The 15,844-nt window shown below is 40.2% G+C and overlaps 1 protein-coding gene across 8 annotated transcripts in view; it reads left to right on the forward strand.

Annotated features, from left to right (window-relative positions):
• Positions 1 to 14,938, forward strand: part of Gbeta13F (guanine nucleotide-binding protein subunit beta-1) — a 161,997-nt gene extending 147,059 nt beyond the window's left edge. For all 8 annotated transcript variants that reach the window (XM_070087876.1, XM_070087881.1, XM_070087874.1 and 5 more), the window contains 2 exons: positions 4,941 to 5,157; positions 11,226 to 14,938. In XM_070087876.1, the coding sequence (XP_069943977.1) occupies positions 4,941 to 5,157; positions 11,226 to 11,332 (324 nt within the window). In that variant the 3' untranslated portion in view covers positions 11,333 to 14,938. The remainder of the gene's footprint in view (positions 1 to 4,940; positions 5,158 to 11,225) is intronic.
• The last annotated feature ends 906 nt before the right edge of the window (positions 14,939 to 15,844 follow it).

A 15,844-nucleotide genomic window follows, 5' to 3' on the forward strand; every position in this document is an offset into this window, starting at 1 on the left:
AGGGGGGATATGATTGAGGTGGTGGTTGGGGATTTCAATGCTAAAGTGGGCAAAAATGTTGTGAAGGGACTAGTAGGTAAATTTGGGGTACCAGGGGTAAATGAAAATGGGGAGCCTTTAATTGAGCTATGTGTAGAAAGAGGTTTGGTAATAAGTAATACATATTTTATGAAGAAGAGGATAAATAAATATACATGGTATGATATAGCATGTAATGAAAGTAGTTTGTTAGATTATGTATTGGTGGATAAAAGGTTGATGGGTAGGCTCCAGGATGTACACGTTTATAGAGGGGCAACTGATATATCGGATCATTATTTAGTTGTAGCTACAGTTAGAGTAACAGGTAGATGGGAAAAGAGGAAAATGGCAACAAGCAAGAGGGAGGTGAAAGTGTATAAACTAAGGGAGGAGGAAGTTTGGGTGAGACATAAGCAACTATTGGCAGAAAGGTGGGCTGGTGCAAGTATGAGTAGTGGGGGGGTTGAAGAGGGTTGGAATAGTTTTAAAAATACAGTATTAGAATGTGGGGCAGAAGTTTGTGGTTATAGGAGGGTGGGTGCAGGAGGAAAGAGGAGTAATTGGTGGAATGAAGAAGTAAAGGGTGTGATAAAAGAGAAAAAGTTAGCTTATGAGAGGTTTTTACAAAGCAGAAGTGTTATAAGAAGAGTAGAGTATATGGAGAGTAAAAGAAAGGTGAAAGAGTGCAAAAGGAGAGCAGATGATAGAGTGGGAGAGGCACTGTCAAGAAATTTTAATGAAAATAAGTGAGTTAAACAAGTTAAGAAAGCCTAGAGAACGAATGGATTTGTCAGTTAAAAACAGAGTAGGGGAGTTAGTAGATGGGGAGATGAAGGTTTTGGGTAGATGGCGAGAATATTTTGAGGAACTTTTAAGAGTCGACGAAGAAAGGTAAGCGGTAATTTCATTCACTGGCCAGGGAGGTATACCATCTTTTAGGAGTGAAGAAGAACAGGATGTGAGTGTGGGGGAGGTGCGTGAGGCATTACGTAGAATGAAAGGGGATAAAGCAGCTGGAACTGACGGGATCATGAGAGAAATGTTAAAAGCAGGGGAGGATAGTGTTGGAGTGGTTGGTATTTTTGTTTAATAAATGTATGAAAGAGGGGAAGGTACCTAGGGATTGGCAGAGAGCATGTATAGTTCCTTTATATAAAGGGAAGGGGGACAAAAGAGATTGTAAAAATTATAGAGGAATAAGTTTACTGAGTATACCAGGAAAAGTGTATGGTATGGTTATATTTGAAAGAATTAGAGGTAAAACAGAATGTAGGATTGCAGATGAGTAAGGAGGTTTCAGAGTGGGTAGGGGATGTGTAGATCAAGTGTTTACATTGAAGCATATATGTGAACAGTATTTAGATAAAGGTAGGGAAGTTTTTATTGCATTTATGGATTTAGAAAAGGCATATGATAGAGTGGATAGGGGAGCAGTGTGGCAGATGTTGCAAGTACTATAAGGAATAGGTGGTAAGTTACTAAATGCTGTTTTTATGAGGATAGTGAGGCTCAGGTTAGGGTGTGTAGAAGAGAGGGAGACTACTTCCCAGTAAAAGTAGGTCTTAGACAGGGATGTGTAATGTCACCATGGTTGTTTAATATATTTATAGATGGAGTTGTAAAAGAAGTAAATGCTAGCTAGGGTGTTCAGGAGAGGGGTGGGGTTAAATTATGGGGAATTAAATACAAAATGGGAATTCACACAGTTGCTTTTTGCTGATGATACTGTGCTTATGGGAGATTCTAAAGAAAAATTGCAAAGGTTAGTGGATGAGTTTGGGAGTGTGTGTAAAGGTAGAAAGTTGAAAGTGAACATAGAAAAGAGTAAGGTGATGAGGGTATCAAATGATTTAGATAAAGAAAAATTGGATATCAAATTGGGGAGGAGGAGTATGGAAGAAGTGAATGTTTTCAGATGTGTACTTGGGAGTTGATGTGTCGGCGGATGAATTTATGAAGGATGAGGTTAATCATAGAATTGATGAAGGAAAAAAGGTGAGTGGTGCGTTGAGGTATATGTGGAGACAAAAAACGCTATCTGTGGAGGCAAAGAAGGGAATGTATGAAAGTATAGTAATATCAACACTCTTATATGGGTGTGAAGTTTGGGTTGTGAATGCAGCAGTGAGGAGGCGATTGGAGGCAGTGGAGATGTCCTGTCTAAGGACAGAGGGGTTGTTGAGGTGGTTTGGTCATTTAGAGAGAATGAATCCAAGTAGAATGACATTGAGAGCGTATAAATCTGTAAGGGAAGGAAGGCGGGGTAGGGGTCGTCCTCGAAAAGGTTGGAAGGCAGGGGTAAGGGAGGTTTTGTGGGTGAGGGGCTTGGACTTCCAGCAGGCGTGCATGAGCGTGTTCGATAGGAGTGAATGGAGACGAATGGTATTTGGGACCTGATGATCTGTTGGAGTGTGAGCAATATTTAGTGAAGGGATTTGTGTTTTGAGCACCTCTGCAAAAACAGTGATTGTGTGAGGGGGTGAAAGTGTTGAATGATGATGAAAGTATTTTCTTTTTGGAGATTTTTCCTTTCTTTTTGGGTCACCCTGCCTCAGTGGGAGACGACCGACTTGTTTAAAAAAAAAAATGATTGAGGTGTATAAATGGAAAACAGGAATTAATGAAGGGGACGTAAATAGCGTGCTAAAAATATCTAACACAGACAGGACTCGCAGCAATGGCTTTAATTTGGAAAAACTCAGATTCAGGAAGGATAGAGGAAAGCACTGGTTTGGTAATAGAGTTGTGGATGAGTGGAACAAACTCCTGAGTACCATCATAGATGCTAAGACATTGTGTAGTTTTAAAAATAGGTTGGATAAATACATGAGTGGGTGTGGGTGGGTGATAGTTGGACCTGACTAGCTACTAGGTCGGATGCAGTGCTCCTCCCATAAGTGACGTGTCTGACCTCACTAGGTCAAGGCATTGGCTTAAGCTGGTCAGGAGAATTGGAGCTGCCTTGCATAGACCAGTAGGCCTGTTGCAGTGTTCCTTATTTCTATGTTCTTATACGGGCAAATATTCTATTAGTGGGATGGATCTGTGAAGGACCTGCCTAGTATGGGCCAACAGGCCTGCTGCAGTGTTCCTCCTTTCTTATGTTCTGTCTGCCTGGAGTATACATATATATGAAACTCCTTTAAGAATTGTGTTATGACAACTGTTATCAGCTCAGTGACATTTGATAAATGAACGCTTGGGGGAACCCTGGCTTTATTTGTTTTCACTGATACACACAAACATGTTTGTCCATCTGTCTGTTTGTCTATCTATCTATGCCTGGAATTTTTGGGTTATCCTAGGTAATTTACACTATGTATAATAACTGTACTTATGTGTACATGTGAGACAGATATAGACAGACAGCCAGAGACAGCCAAAGCAAGCCAGCCAGCAAGCCAGCCAGCCAGCCAGCCGACCAGCCTGCCAAATACATAAGAACATAAGAATGAAGGAACACTGTAACAGGCCTACTAGCCCATGCAAGTCAGGTCTATGTCACCCCCCTGGTTTAGACCAATGACCCACCTAGTTAAGTCACATCCATTGAAGGAAGGAGCATGACACCATACCTAGTAGCACAAGCTAGTCAGGTCCAGCTCACACCCACCCACACTCACTCGTGTATTTATCTTACCTATTTTTACTTTCCTTTTAAAATGCGAGTGTTGATGCGACATGGCATCAGTGAATCCCCAGTGCTTGCCACGCTATTTGCTCTAGCTGGCGCTCAATTGAACTGGTGCTCACAGATTTTTTTAATACTGTGCGCACTAAGTGCACAGACCCATTCTTTCATGTCTAGGCGACTCAACCCTATTGTGCCAAATTTGAAGGAATGAAAAATAAAATGTTGATCTACGTGTGGAGCGCTACGCGTGCAAACGTAGATCTACATTTAGACAGTTTAAGGGTTAATCACATCCCCAGGCTTTCCTATATTGCACTTGCTTTCCATTTTGAATTCATAATCACACAAAAATAGAGGATTTACTCTTATTTCCCAGATAATAAAATACAACAAGAAATGATTGGTCATGGTTTACGGACCTATTAAAAAAAATAAAACAAACCAGGGGATGTAGGGGGGCCTTACCAGTCTTCAGAAAAATTTGCAGAAGTCAATATTTCGGCTACATTGAACCCAATTTCAGGTACTTTAGTTCCTGAAACCAGCCAAAATCATTTCTAATTTCAGTATTGTCTTCCATTTTATCAATACCAAGAAACAGTAAGATTGTTAAAAACCATCCTAGAAAACACCTCAAAGTTGCTGTTTTAAACCAAACACACGGGCAGTGTTTTGCTTTACCCATCGTGCACCACATGGTGCAAGATTTTTTATGCTGCTCACACTCGCTGCACAGACCCATTTTCTCATATCTAGGTCAAAATATACCGTTCACGGCTTTTCCGAGTTCGTGACGTAGAAATACATGAAAGACGCTGGAATCGTTGATGTGACTACCACTAAGAGGGTTAATCTTTATAAATAAAATTGAACTTTTCACACATGCATAAAAAGAGCATACAAAATTCCAGTGCATTTGGTAAAATCTAATAGAGTAAAATTTTTTATACAGAATTTGTAATTTAATGTTAAAAAATCATAAACATTAAATCCGTAATTTTGATTTAGCTTGACAGACAAATGAGCTCTTTATAGATGCACAAAATGAGCTTAGACAAAATATAAATGCATTTTGAATAATATTTAAAATAATTTAGTTCAATATTAGCAATGATCCTAACTACAGATTAACTTTCACAAGTAATTAATTGGTTTCAGAGTGCCAATATCATGAGTCCTGAACATTGTAAGTCTGGAACCTATTGTATATTGATTTTTGTATAGTTTTTACTTTATGGTAAACTTTATAAAAACTTAATTATTTGCTGTTTGATCTTTGTTACAGTTCTTCCCTAATGGCCATGCATTTGCTACGGGCTCTGATGATGCCACATGCCGCTTATTCGACATCCGTGCAGACCAGGAATTGGCAATGTACTCACATGATAACATTATTTGTGGCATCACATCAGTGGCATTTAGCAAATCTGGCAGACTTCTGCTGGCTGGTTATGATGATTTCAACTGCAATGTTTGGGATTCCATGAGGACAGAAAGAGCTGGTAAGGCATTTTTTATTTTTAATATTTCTAGACATTTAATTTTATTTAATGCTGCAAAACCTTGGTATGTTTATTTTTTCCTGTAAAATATCCTCCCTGTCTCGGTAGGAGATGGCCAGGGTGTTTAAAAAAAAAATTGCCTAATAATGGAGATGAGAAAATGAAAAAAAAAAAAAAACAGGCACTTGAAGATTATAGATTAATAAAATATTGAAAGTACTATCAAGGGATGTAATAGAACCATCAACAATATGGTTATCCTTTTGTTTCTCTTAACCCTTTCAGGGCCGAGACCCCTGATCTCATATTTGCTCTTAGGGTTGAAGAATTTAAAAAAAAAAAAAGTATGTATTTTTTTTTTTTTTTTTTCAACAAGTCGGCCGTCTCCCACCGAGGCAGGGTGACCCAAAAAAGAAAGAAAATCCCCAAAAAGAAAATACTTTCATCATCATTCAACACTTTCACCACACTCGCACATTATCACTGTTTTTGCAGAGGTGCTCAGAATACAACAGTCTAGAAGCATACACATATAAAGATACACAACATATCCCTCCAAACTGCATGTATGTATGTATATATGAAATGATGGAGAATCTTTTTCCAAAGGTAATGAAACCAATAGTACAAAATCTGATGGAAAACTTACGGAATTATACTTTCTTACAAAGTAAGTGGCGATCTCAGCGATATTTATGCATCGGCAATTTTGCCTACTTTGCATCCTATTTTTGGCCAGTTCCATTGTTCCACTTGACCAAACTCATAGCTGTTTTGCTAGTATTTCTTCTGTCAATTGAATACAAGAAACTGCCTATATACCTATTTCAACTACCCATTAAAGTGATCAGAAATTGGTAATTTGGCCAATTTCACACAAAATTGAAAAACTGCCAGTTTAAAAATAGGGTCCAAGATAAACAGTGTAGATATTCCTGGCACTAGTCACATATCCAGGGCCCTCTTATGTTATGCTTGCTTTCCAATTTTAATTTTTATTCACAGAAAATAGAAGATTTACTGTTATGCAAACTACTGTATTATTAACCTAACCTAACCTGTAATAATTGCATAAGTAATGTCATTCCATTCTTAATGCATGTCAGACTAGCCAGTTACACACATTGAACAGGTGATATCATTTTGTGTCCTAGAATATCTCCAAAAATTGGATGTTTCTGCTACTTTGAGCTCAATTTCAAGCTACTTTCCATTTTGAAACCAATCAATATCATCTCTGTTTCTGTAATATACCTGGACCTGGAGTTTACCTGGAGAGAGTTTCGGGGGTCAACGCCCCCGCGGCCCGGTCTGTGACCAGGCCTCCTGGTGGATCAGCCCCTGATCAACCAGGCTGTTGCTGCTGGCTGCACGCAAACCAACGTACGAGCCACAGCCCGGCTGATCAGGAACTGACTTTAGGTGCTTGTCCAGTGCCAGCTTGAAGACTGAAACTTGAAGACTGAAAATACGACCATAAAAACTGCATGAAAATACACCAGAAAATCTGTTTTAAACCAAAAACATAGTTGCAGTTATTTTTTCTCATGCACTACATTTTTTTTTTTTTTTTTTTTTTTTTTTTCAACAAGTCGGTCGTCTCCCACCGAGGCAGGGTGACCCAAAAAAGAGAAAGAAAATCCCCCAATAGAAAATACTTTCATCATCATTCAACACTTTCACCACACTCACACATTATCACTGCTTTTGCAGAGGTGCTCAGAATACAACAGTTTAGAAGCATATTCGTATAAAGATACACAACTTATCCCTCCAAACTGCCAATATCCTAAACCCCTCCTTTAAAGTGCAGGCATTGTACTTCCCATTTCCAGGACTCAAGCCCGACTATATGAAAATAACCAGTTTCCCTGAATCCCTTCACTAAATATTACCCTGCTCACACTCCAACAGATCGTCAGGTCCCAAGTATCATTCGTCTCCATTCACTCCTATCTAACACGCTCATGCACGCTTGCTGGAAGTCCAAGCCCCTCACCCACAAAACCTCCTTTACCCCCTCTTTCCAACCCTTTCGAGGACGACCCCTACCCCTCTTTCCTTCCCCTATAGATTTATATGCTTTCCATGTCATTCTACTTTGATCCATTCTCTCTAAATGACCAAACCACCTCAACAACCCCTCTTCTGCCCTCTGACTAATGCTTTTATTAACTCCACACCTTCTCCTAATTTCCACACTCCGAATTTTCTGCATAATATTTACACCACACATTGCCCTTAGACAGGACATCTCCACTGCCTCCAACAGTCTCCTCGCTGCTGCATTTACCACCCAAGCTTCACATCCATATAAGAGTGTTGGTACTAATATACTTTCATACATTCCCTTCTTTGCCTCCATAGATAACGTTTTTTGACTCCACGTATACCTCAACGCACCACTCACCTTTTTTCCCTCATCAATTCTATGATTAACCTCATCCTTCATAAATCCATCCGCCGACACGTCAACTCCCAAGTATCTAAAAACATTCACTTCTTCCATACTCCTCCCCAATTTGATATCCAATTTTTCTTTATCTAAATCATTTGATACCCTCATCACCTTACTCTTTTCTATGTTCACTTTCAACTTTCTACCTTTACACACATTCTCAAACTCATCCACTAACCTTTGCAATTTTTCTTTAGAATCTCCCATAAGCACAGTATCATCAGCAAAAAGTAACTGTGTCAATTCCCATTTTGAATTTGATTCCCCATAATTTAATCCCACCCCTCTCCCAAACACCCTAGCATTTACTTCTTTTACAACCCCATCTATAAATATATTAAACAACCATGGTGACATTACACATCCCTGTCTAAGACCTACTTTTACCGGGAAGTATTCTCCCTCTCTTCTACATACCCTAACCTAAGCCTCACTATCCTCATAAAAGCTGTTTACAGCATTTAGTAACTTACCACCTATTCCATATACTTGCAACATCTGCCACATTGCTCCTCTATCCACTCTATCATATGCCTTTTCTAAATCCATAAATGCAATAAAAACTTCCCTACCTTTATCTAAATACTGTTCACATATATGCTTCAATGTAAACACTTGATCTACACATCCCCTACCCACTCTGAAGCCTCCTTGCTCGTCCGCAATTCTACATTCTGTCTTACCTCTAATTCTTTCAATTATAACCCTACCGTATACTTTTCCTGGTATACTCAGTAAACTTATTCATCTATAATTTTTACAATCTCTTTTGTCCCCTTTCCCTTTATATAAAGGGACTATACATGCTCTCTGCCAATCCCTAGGTACCTTCCCCTCTTTCATACATTTATTAAACAAAAGTACCAACCACTCCAACACTATATCCCCCCCTGCTTTTAACATTTCTGTCATGATCCCATCAGTTCCAGCTGCTTTACCCCCTTTCATTCTACGTAATGCCTCACGTACCTCCACCACTTACATTCTGCTCTTCTTCACTCCTAAAAGATGGTATACCTCCCTGGCCAGTGCATGAAATTACCGCCTCCCTTTCTTCCTTAACATTTAAAAGTTCCTCAAAATATTCTCGCCATCTACCTAATACCTCCCTCTCCCCATCTACTAACTCCCCTACTCTGTTTTTAACTGACAAATCCATACTTTTCCTAGGCTTTCTTAACTTGTTTAACTCACTTCAAAATTTTTTCTTATTTTCATTAAAATTTCTTGACAGTGCCTCTCCCACTCTATCATCTGCTCTCCTTTTGCACTCTCACCACTCTCTTTACCTTTCTTTTACTCTCCATATACTCTGCTCTTCTTATAACACTTCTGCTTTGTAAAAACCTCTCATAAGCTACCTTTTTCTCTTTTATCACACCCTTTACTTCATCATTCCACCAATCACTCCTCTTTCCTCCTGCTCCCACCCTCCTATAACCACAAACTTCTGCCCCACATTCTAATACTGCATTTTTAAAACTATTCCAACCCTCTTCAACCCCCCCACTACTCATCTTTGCACTAGCCCACCTTTCTGCCAATAGTCGCTTATATCTCACCCGAACTTCCTCCTCCCTTAGTTTATACACTTTCACCTCCCTCTTACTTGTTGTTGCCACCTTCCTCTTTTCCCATCTACCTCTTACTCTAACTGTAGCTACAACTAAATAATGATCCGATATATCAGTTGCCCCTCTATAAACATGTACATCCTGGAGCCTACCCATCAACCTTTTATCCACCAATACATAATCTAATAAACTACTTTCATTACGTGCTACATCATACCTTGTATATTTATTTATCCTCTTTTTCATAAAATATGTATTACTTATTACCAAATTTCTTTCTACACATAGCTCAATTAAAGGCTCCCCATTTACATTTACCCCTGGCACCCCAAATTTACCTACTACTCCCTCCATAACATTTTTACCCACTTTAGCATTGAAATCCCCACCCACCATTACTCTCACACTTGATTCAAAACTCCCCACGCATTCACTCAACATTTCCCAAAATCTCTCTCTCTCCTCTACACTTCTCTCTTCTCCAGGTGCATACACGCTTATTATAACCCACTTTTCACATACAATCTTTATTTTACTCCACATAATCCTTGAATTAATACATTTATAGTCCCTCTTTTCCTGCCATAGCTTATCCTTCAACATTATTGCTACTCCTTCTTTAGCTCTAACTCTATTTGAAACCCCTGACCTAATCCCATTTATTCCTCTCCACTGAAACTCTCCCACCCCCTTCAGCTTTGTTTCACTTAAAGCCAGGACATCCAGCTTCTTCTCATTCATAACATCCACAATCATCTCTTTCTTATCATCTGCACAACATCCACGCACATTCAGACTTCCCACTTTGACAATTTTCTTCTTATTCTTTTTAGTAATCTTTACAGGAAAAGGGGTTACTAGCCCATTGTTCCCGGCATTTTAGTTGACTTTTACAACACGCATGGCTTACGGAGGAAAGATTCTTATTCCACTTCCCCATGGATATAAAAGGAAAATTAATAAGACCAAGAACTATTAAGATAAAATCAAAGAAAACTCAGATGAGTGTGTATAAATAAATGTGTACATGTATGTGTAGTGTGACCTAAGTGTAAGTAGAAGTAGCAAGACATGCCTGTAATCTTGCATATTTATGAGACAGACAAAAGACATCAGCAATCCTACCATCATGTAAAACAATCACTTGGCACTACATGCATAATGAAAAATATCCTGTGTGCTGCAGGATTTTTTTATACAGTGCACACTTGCCACATAGATCCATTCTCTCATATATAGATCCAGATTTACTTCTCACAGCTTGATCTGAGCGAGTTGAGCTTGTGGCGTAGTACTAAATAACTGACACTGGCTTCAAAGCCATTGAACAACAGGATGGACACAAAAAGGGTTAAGAGGTTTTAGTGTTTCTACATAGGTTTTTTTTTTTTTTTTTTTTTTAAAGAAGTTTGGGTTAAGCTATATAGTTCATCCCTCTTGTGCATGCCAGTTGTACATATATTGTGCTTTTATGAAAATATGGTGTTAATAGGAAAAGTAAAACCTATATACCTGGTTAGATGAATCTGTATAGCCAGCTAGCCCAGTGGCTTATGCACTGACCTGGAGTTTTATGACTCACTTGCCATGAGTTCTAGCCCCCACCCATACCATGGTTTATAAACTATAGTTTTTCCAAGACTACTCCTATTATTTTACTGGGAAGCTGGAATTAGGTTTATGTAAATTTGCTTAGGTGTATTTTTATGGACTGCATCCATTTCATTAAGTGGGATTTCATATGATTTACTTCCATAATAATTAAACTAGGGATGGGATGATGCAAAATTTTTGCAGATGCTGATACTCAGATTTAGGCCAATATCATCAAAATTAACCGACACCACCAATACTGATATTTTGGCATACCCTTAAGCTAAATGATTAAGGAATAGCACAATGTAGAATCTAGTTGTTTTATCTTTATTTTAGCTAATTATATGAAATTATTTACTCAAATTTGTCTTCATTGTACTTATCCATGATTTAATACAGTATATAAAAGCAAATTGTCTCAAGTGTTACTGTCTTTGCAGGAGTTTTGGCGGGCCATGACAACCGCGTCAGTTGCCTGGGTGTTACAGAAGATGGAATGGCAGTGGCTACTGGCTCGTGGGACAGTTTCCTCAAGATCTGGAACTAAACTAGTCCCACCACCACCACCACCACTCCAGTATCAACATCAGTATCTTCTCAAGGAACCAAATTCCCTCTCCAGGATACACAGTCAAGAAGCTTGGTGTCTGCATGCCTGCGTGTGTGTCTGTGCAGCCCACGCTTATGGTAACACCACTCATTGCTTCATAGCCACCGTTGGTATGGGTCACTCAAGTAGTTGTATACCGAGTAAGCATGCTTGGTGGACTCGAGTGGATCTTTCTTTTTCATTTTTTGATATGGAAAAAATTAGATGAGTCAGTGTAAATGAGTTAGTGAGAGTGGTAATATATTGGGTAAAACATTAGTGTTGATAAATGAAGAGGCCCATAGGATAGTGGACACAAGTGCATCTGGCACAACACTTAGACAAGTCTGATCAACAAGAAAAGAAATAGGGTAATTTCTTCAGTGCTTGATGTCCTCCAACCTTTGGGCCCTAAGGCTGTGACCCAACGATGGTGGTGACAGCACACACGCAGAAGCCAAGGTGGCGCTGGCTCATGTGCAGCCAGCTTGAAGATGGTGAAGATGATCACAAGCATCACACCAGTGGTGGGGGATGCTGGACCCACCTGAGTTCAGCTCGCCCATCATTCTCTTCCTTTGATGTCTAGTCAGCCTGATGGAGTTGCTGCATGACTTTGATGCTGAGTGTTTCAGTGGAAGCGGCGGTGGCCGGCGCATTATCTCCACCCCTCCGAATTGTGCGGGCGAGCAGGCACCGACAGACTTCTAGCAGGAGCTTGGCAGGTCCCTGTGGTGGCGGTGGCAGGTTGCCAGGACACCACGCCTGGTACTGTCACTCCTCCCTCCCCACACCCCTCTGCTCCTGCCGCTGCTGCTGCTTGCCATGTGGATGAGTGAAGACTGCACCTGTATCGGCCACGCCTGATGCTCAGGTCAGGGCTGGGGGGTAAGCCCAGGTGAACGCTATGGTAATGTGTTCATAATGCCTTAAGGCAACCTCTACACTCCCTTGTGTCAGTGTGGAGAAGTGAGGTGCTTGAGTAAGACAAAATTTTGTCATGTTCCCTGCTCCACTGCTGCTTCTTGCGCGCATGTTCTGCTCTTGTCAGGCCAAGCACCCATTGATGGATTCATCTAACAGGGGAATGCTATTATCCTTATTGGGACCACGTGGTGATAGTGTAAAATTGGAATCGTTCAGAGAAGCTGAAATCTTTGATACAGTTACCCTTCCTGCATATGATTATGAGCGTGCACTTAGATTTTGGATTTAAGTGCCATTTTCATGGTGACCTCAACTGCCAATGTAGTTTTAATTTGGGCAATTCTTAGTTAGATAAACATTTGTACTCCCTCAAGCTAATCCAAATCTGAAAATCAATCATATTGCTTTATTCAATCTTCTTAAGATGGTAATCAGTGAAATATTTCCATGATAGCTTGTTGCATTAGTGTAGCCCCAGAGCTAAAGTTATCTCTTTGATAAAAAGAAACCTTGCATTGGACTCCTCAAGCTGGAGCACATCACATAACTATCACTGTTTGTTGGTATCTGTATTGACTTTTGTTGGGTTATATTACTGCATTTATTTATCTTGTAGTAAACATCTGTGATGCCAAATGTGCTGAAGGGCAGTCAAAAGTCTAGTTGGAATGAGTGTTGATAAGATTACTGAAAAAGAAATTATGAATGGCTTTAATTGAGTTCAGTGACAAATTGCTCAGATTGCATTATATGTAGAAAGTGATACAAGTTCATAGATAAACTTCCCCTAAAAAGCACTGCTCTGCTATGAAATATGGAAAAATGATTAGAATACAATGTAGTTCTATTTTGTACCCCATTGGAAAAACATTTATGTTAAATGGTTTAAAGGTAGCGGGGAACTGCTCCTAGGTATGTCCACCTACTTAAACAGCGTAAAATATTTTAAAGTTACGCACAAGTATTAGTAAGGAGAAAGCACAAAAGGGTAATTTTCCTGGTTGAATCTGTGACATTGGTGGACACGAAGAACAATCCTAGCTCAATTCTACTGTTGTAATTATTTTTGGCCCATATCTCCTGTGTGTCAGGACCCAATCAGCTGCAGCTTTCTCTGTACACCCATACCTTCTTCATTTTGCCCTCCTCCCAGTTTCCTTCTGTGGCTGCCCATTTTCCCCATAAATGTCACAAGAAAGCCAAGCTTTGTTGTGCATATGTTCAATGATTGCTGAACCAAACAATTTGAACACAATATCAGCATTTCAGGTTACCTTAAAGTTTCATGAATTATTTATCCCTTCATTTATGTTGATTAATTGTGTATGATTATTTTGCCAAGCGGTGAGTGTCTGGCCTCTGCCCTCTCGGCATTACCGAACAAGAGCAGATAAACAGGTGTTTTAGCCTGGATCTGTCCCTGCTCTCTCCGCCACCCGGAAGCTCATAGAACAGCCAAACAATTTCTTAGTGAACACCTTTAAGAAATGCAAGGGCTCAGGGCTGTTCTATGGCCCTCTGGCTGTAGGTGGGAGCCTGTCTGGGATGGGTTTGTTTGGTCATTCGGTGACAGGGTGCCAGTTGGGGTTCACTGTGCACCCCTGGGGTACCGTCTTCTTCAGTTGCTGCTTCCCGTGCCCCTCTTGTTTGTGTGCATGGTGGTGTAGAGTACCCCACCATCCACCCTTGATTCCTGGCCCAGTTCCCTGGGAGCACAGCTTAGAACTCTTGCTGGCATCCAGCCCCGCGGTCATGTCTCGAGGGACTTAAAGTGAGGCCACACACTCACTTGGATGTCCAAGTTTCTAATAAAGAATAATGGTAGTAGTTTTTTCTCAGCCAAAAACATGTGTAAAGATAAAATGGTATAAATAGTAGTCAGATTTTAAAACCCTTTTCCGGGAGTGTGAAGTGTCAATTGTAGCATTATAATTCCATAACTGTAATGATACTAAGCCAAATGGAACCCTCTCTCCAGCGCCTTAGCCAGGAGATTCCAGATGGCGGGCGCGGTGGTGCTGGGCGGGGTGGGGCGGGCCAGTAGTAGAAGCAGCGTGGCAGGGGCCGGGCAGTCGCTCTCCACCACGACCAGCAGCGCCCAGCCCCTGCCTCAGTCCCCATGTGGGGGCTGCCCGCCATGCCCCTCCCCCACTACCAACACTCACAGACAAGTGTGCAGCAAAGTCACTCCTGCTACAAAATTGTTATTTTACATGCAAACAATGAATTTATGTAACTTAAGCAAGGTATGATTTTTATTTCAACATGAGGTTTCTAATACCCAGTGAGTTGTAGAAGAAAAGTCCACCGCAGAGGCGTTACTTTTACACGAGGCGGGCCCCAAGGCGGGTCAGCGGTAGCCACCAGACTAGTAAGTGTCAGTGAGATGGGTAGCAGGAGCTGTTGGGAGTGTGAGGGCGTAATGATCAACCCCTCTCGTATCCCTATCCCGCCACTGCCAGGTGTATGATACATGACCAACGATGTGTCGCCGCCACCGTCTATGGGACCCGCACACTGTTATATGAGGGATTTTTCAATTGATTCCAACTCCGGTTGTAGCTTATGAAGTCTCGTTTGTGAATTTGTCATGTAAGTAACTATCTGACTTGTCCAATAAAGCTATTTGTCTTTACATTTGTTGTGTCCAATTCCTTACTGTTATAGTGATTTTATAAAAAAAGAAAAGTTACTAAACTAGGGAGTGAAGTGTCTCAAAGTATTCTAGATATTAAACAACGTAACACTTCCCATCCTAACACGTCTCTTTGCACGTTTGTGTTACGCTTTTTTAAGTGTGGAATGCACAAAATTAATTTTTATACAAATTTAACTGAAACTATTTTAATTACACCAAGTTCAATGGTGTAAAAAACATTGTTATTGTATATAAGCTGGCATTCTGTAACTAGCAGTCTACAAGCAGCAGTAGCTGGGCAAATCAAGCACTTGTTAGGAAAATTAAGCTAGAATCAAAATTTTTACAAATTTAAGTAAACTAGCAGTATTACCTTCAATACTTCACCAAAGTGGGTAGCAGTTTTTTTTTGAGTCAGTATTGAAGAGTCGTATTGATGCACCCCTCTCTAAGGAAAAGGGGGATCTTTGTAAATAGAAACTTCTGTTTATCTGTTGTAGTTAGGAAAAGAGTTATGCTTATGCTGCCTGTTTTTCTTTTTTTTTTTTACATTTTCCTGCAGTTGCAGTACATGGTATTTCTCTCTAGAGTCCATTTGGGCCTTTCTGCAGCTAACTACTCAGCCAGCTGGTTTTAATAAGATTCATCCCACTAGGTATATATCTATAACACACCATAGGGAGGTTAGCATGGGCCCCACTGTGAACACAAAAGCAGATTTTTTAGAAATATCACACTAGTATGACTGACGTGCTCTAGCTCAATTCACTTCAAAGCCACCATCATGACTCACAAAATTGTGAAAACATGATTGCAAACAAACCACTGTGACACAGAAATGTATACTTAGTTTGGATGACTTATGTGATGTTGATAATATATTTCCCAGGAACAGTCATGACATG

Source organism: Cherax quadricarinatus, chromosome 23, assembly GCF_038502225.1.
Source record: "Cherax quadricarinatus isolate ZL_2023a chromosome 23, ASM3850222v1, whole genome shotgun sequence".
In the NCBI taxonomy this organism is placed as follows: Eukaryota; Metazoa; Arthropoda; class Malacostraca; order Decapoda; family Parastacidae; genus Cherax; species Cherax quadricarinatus.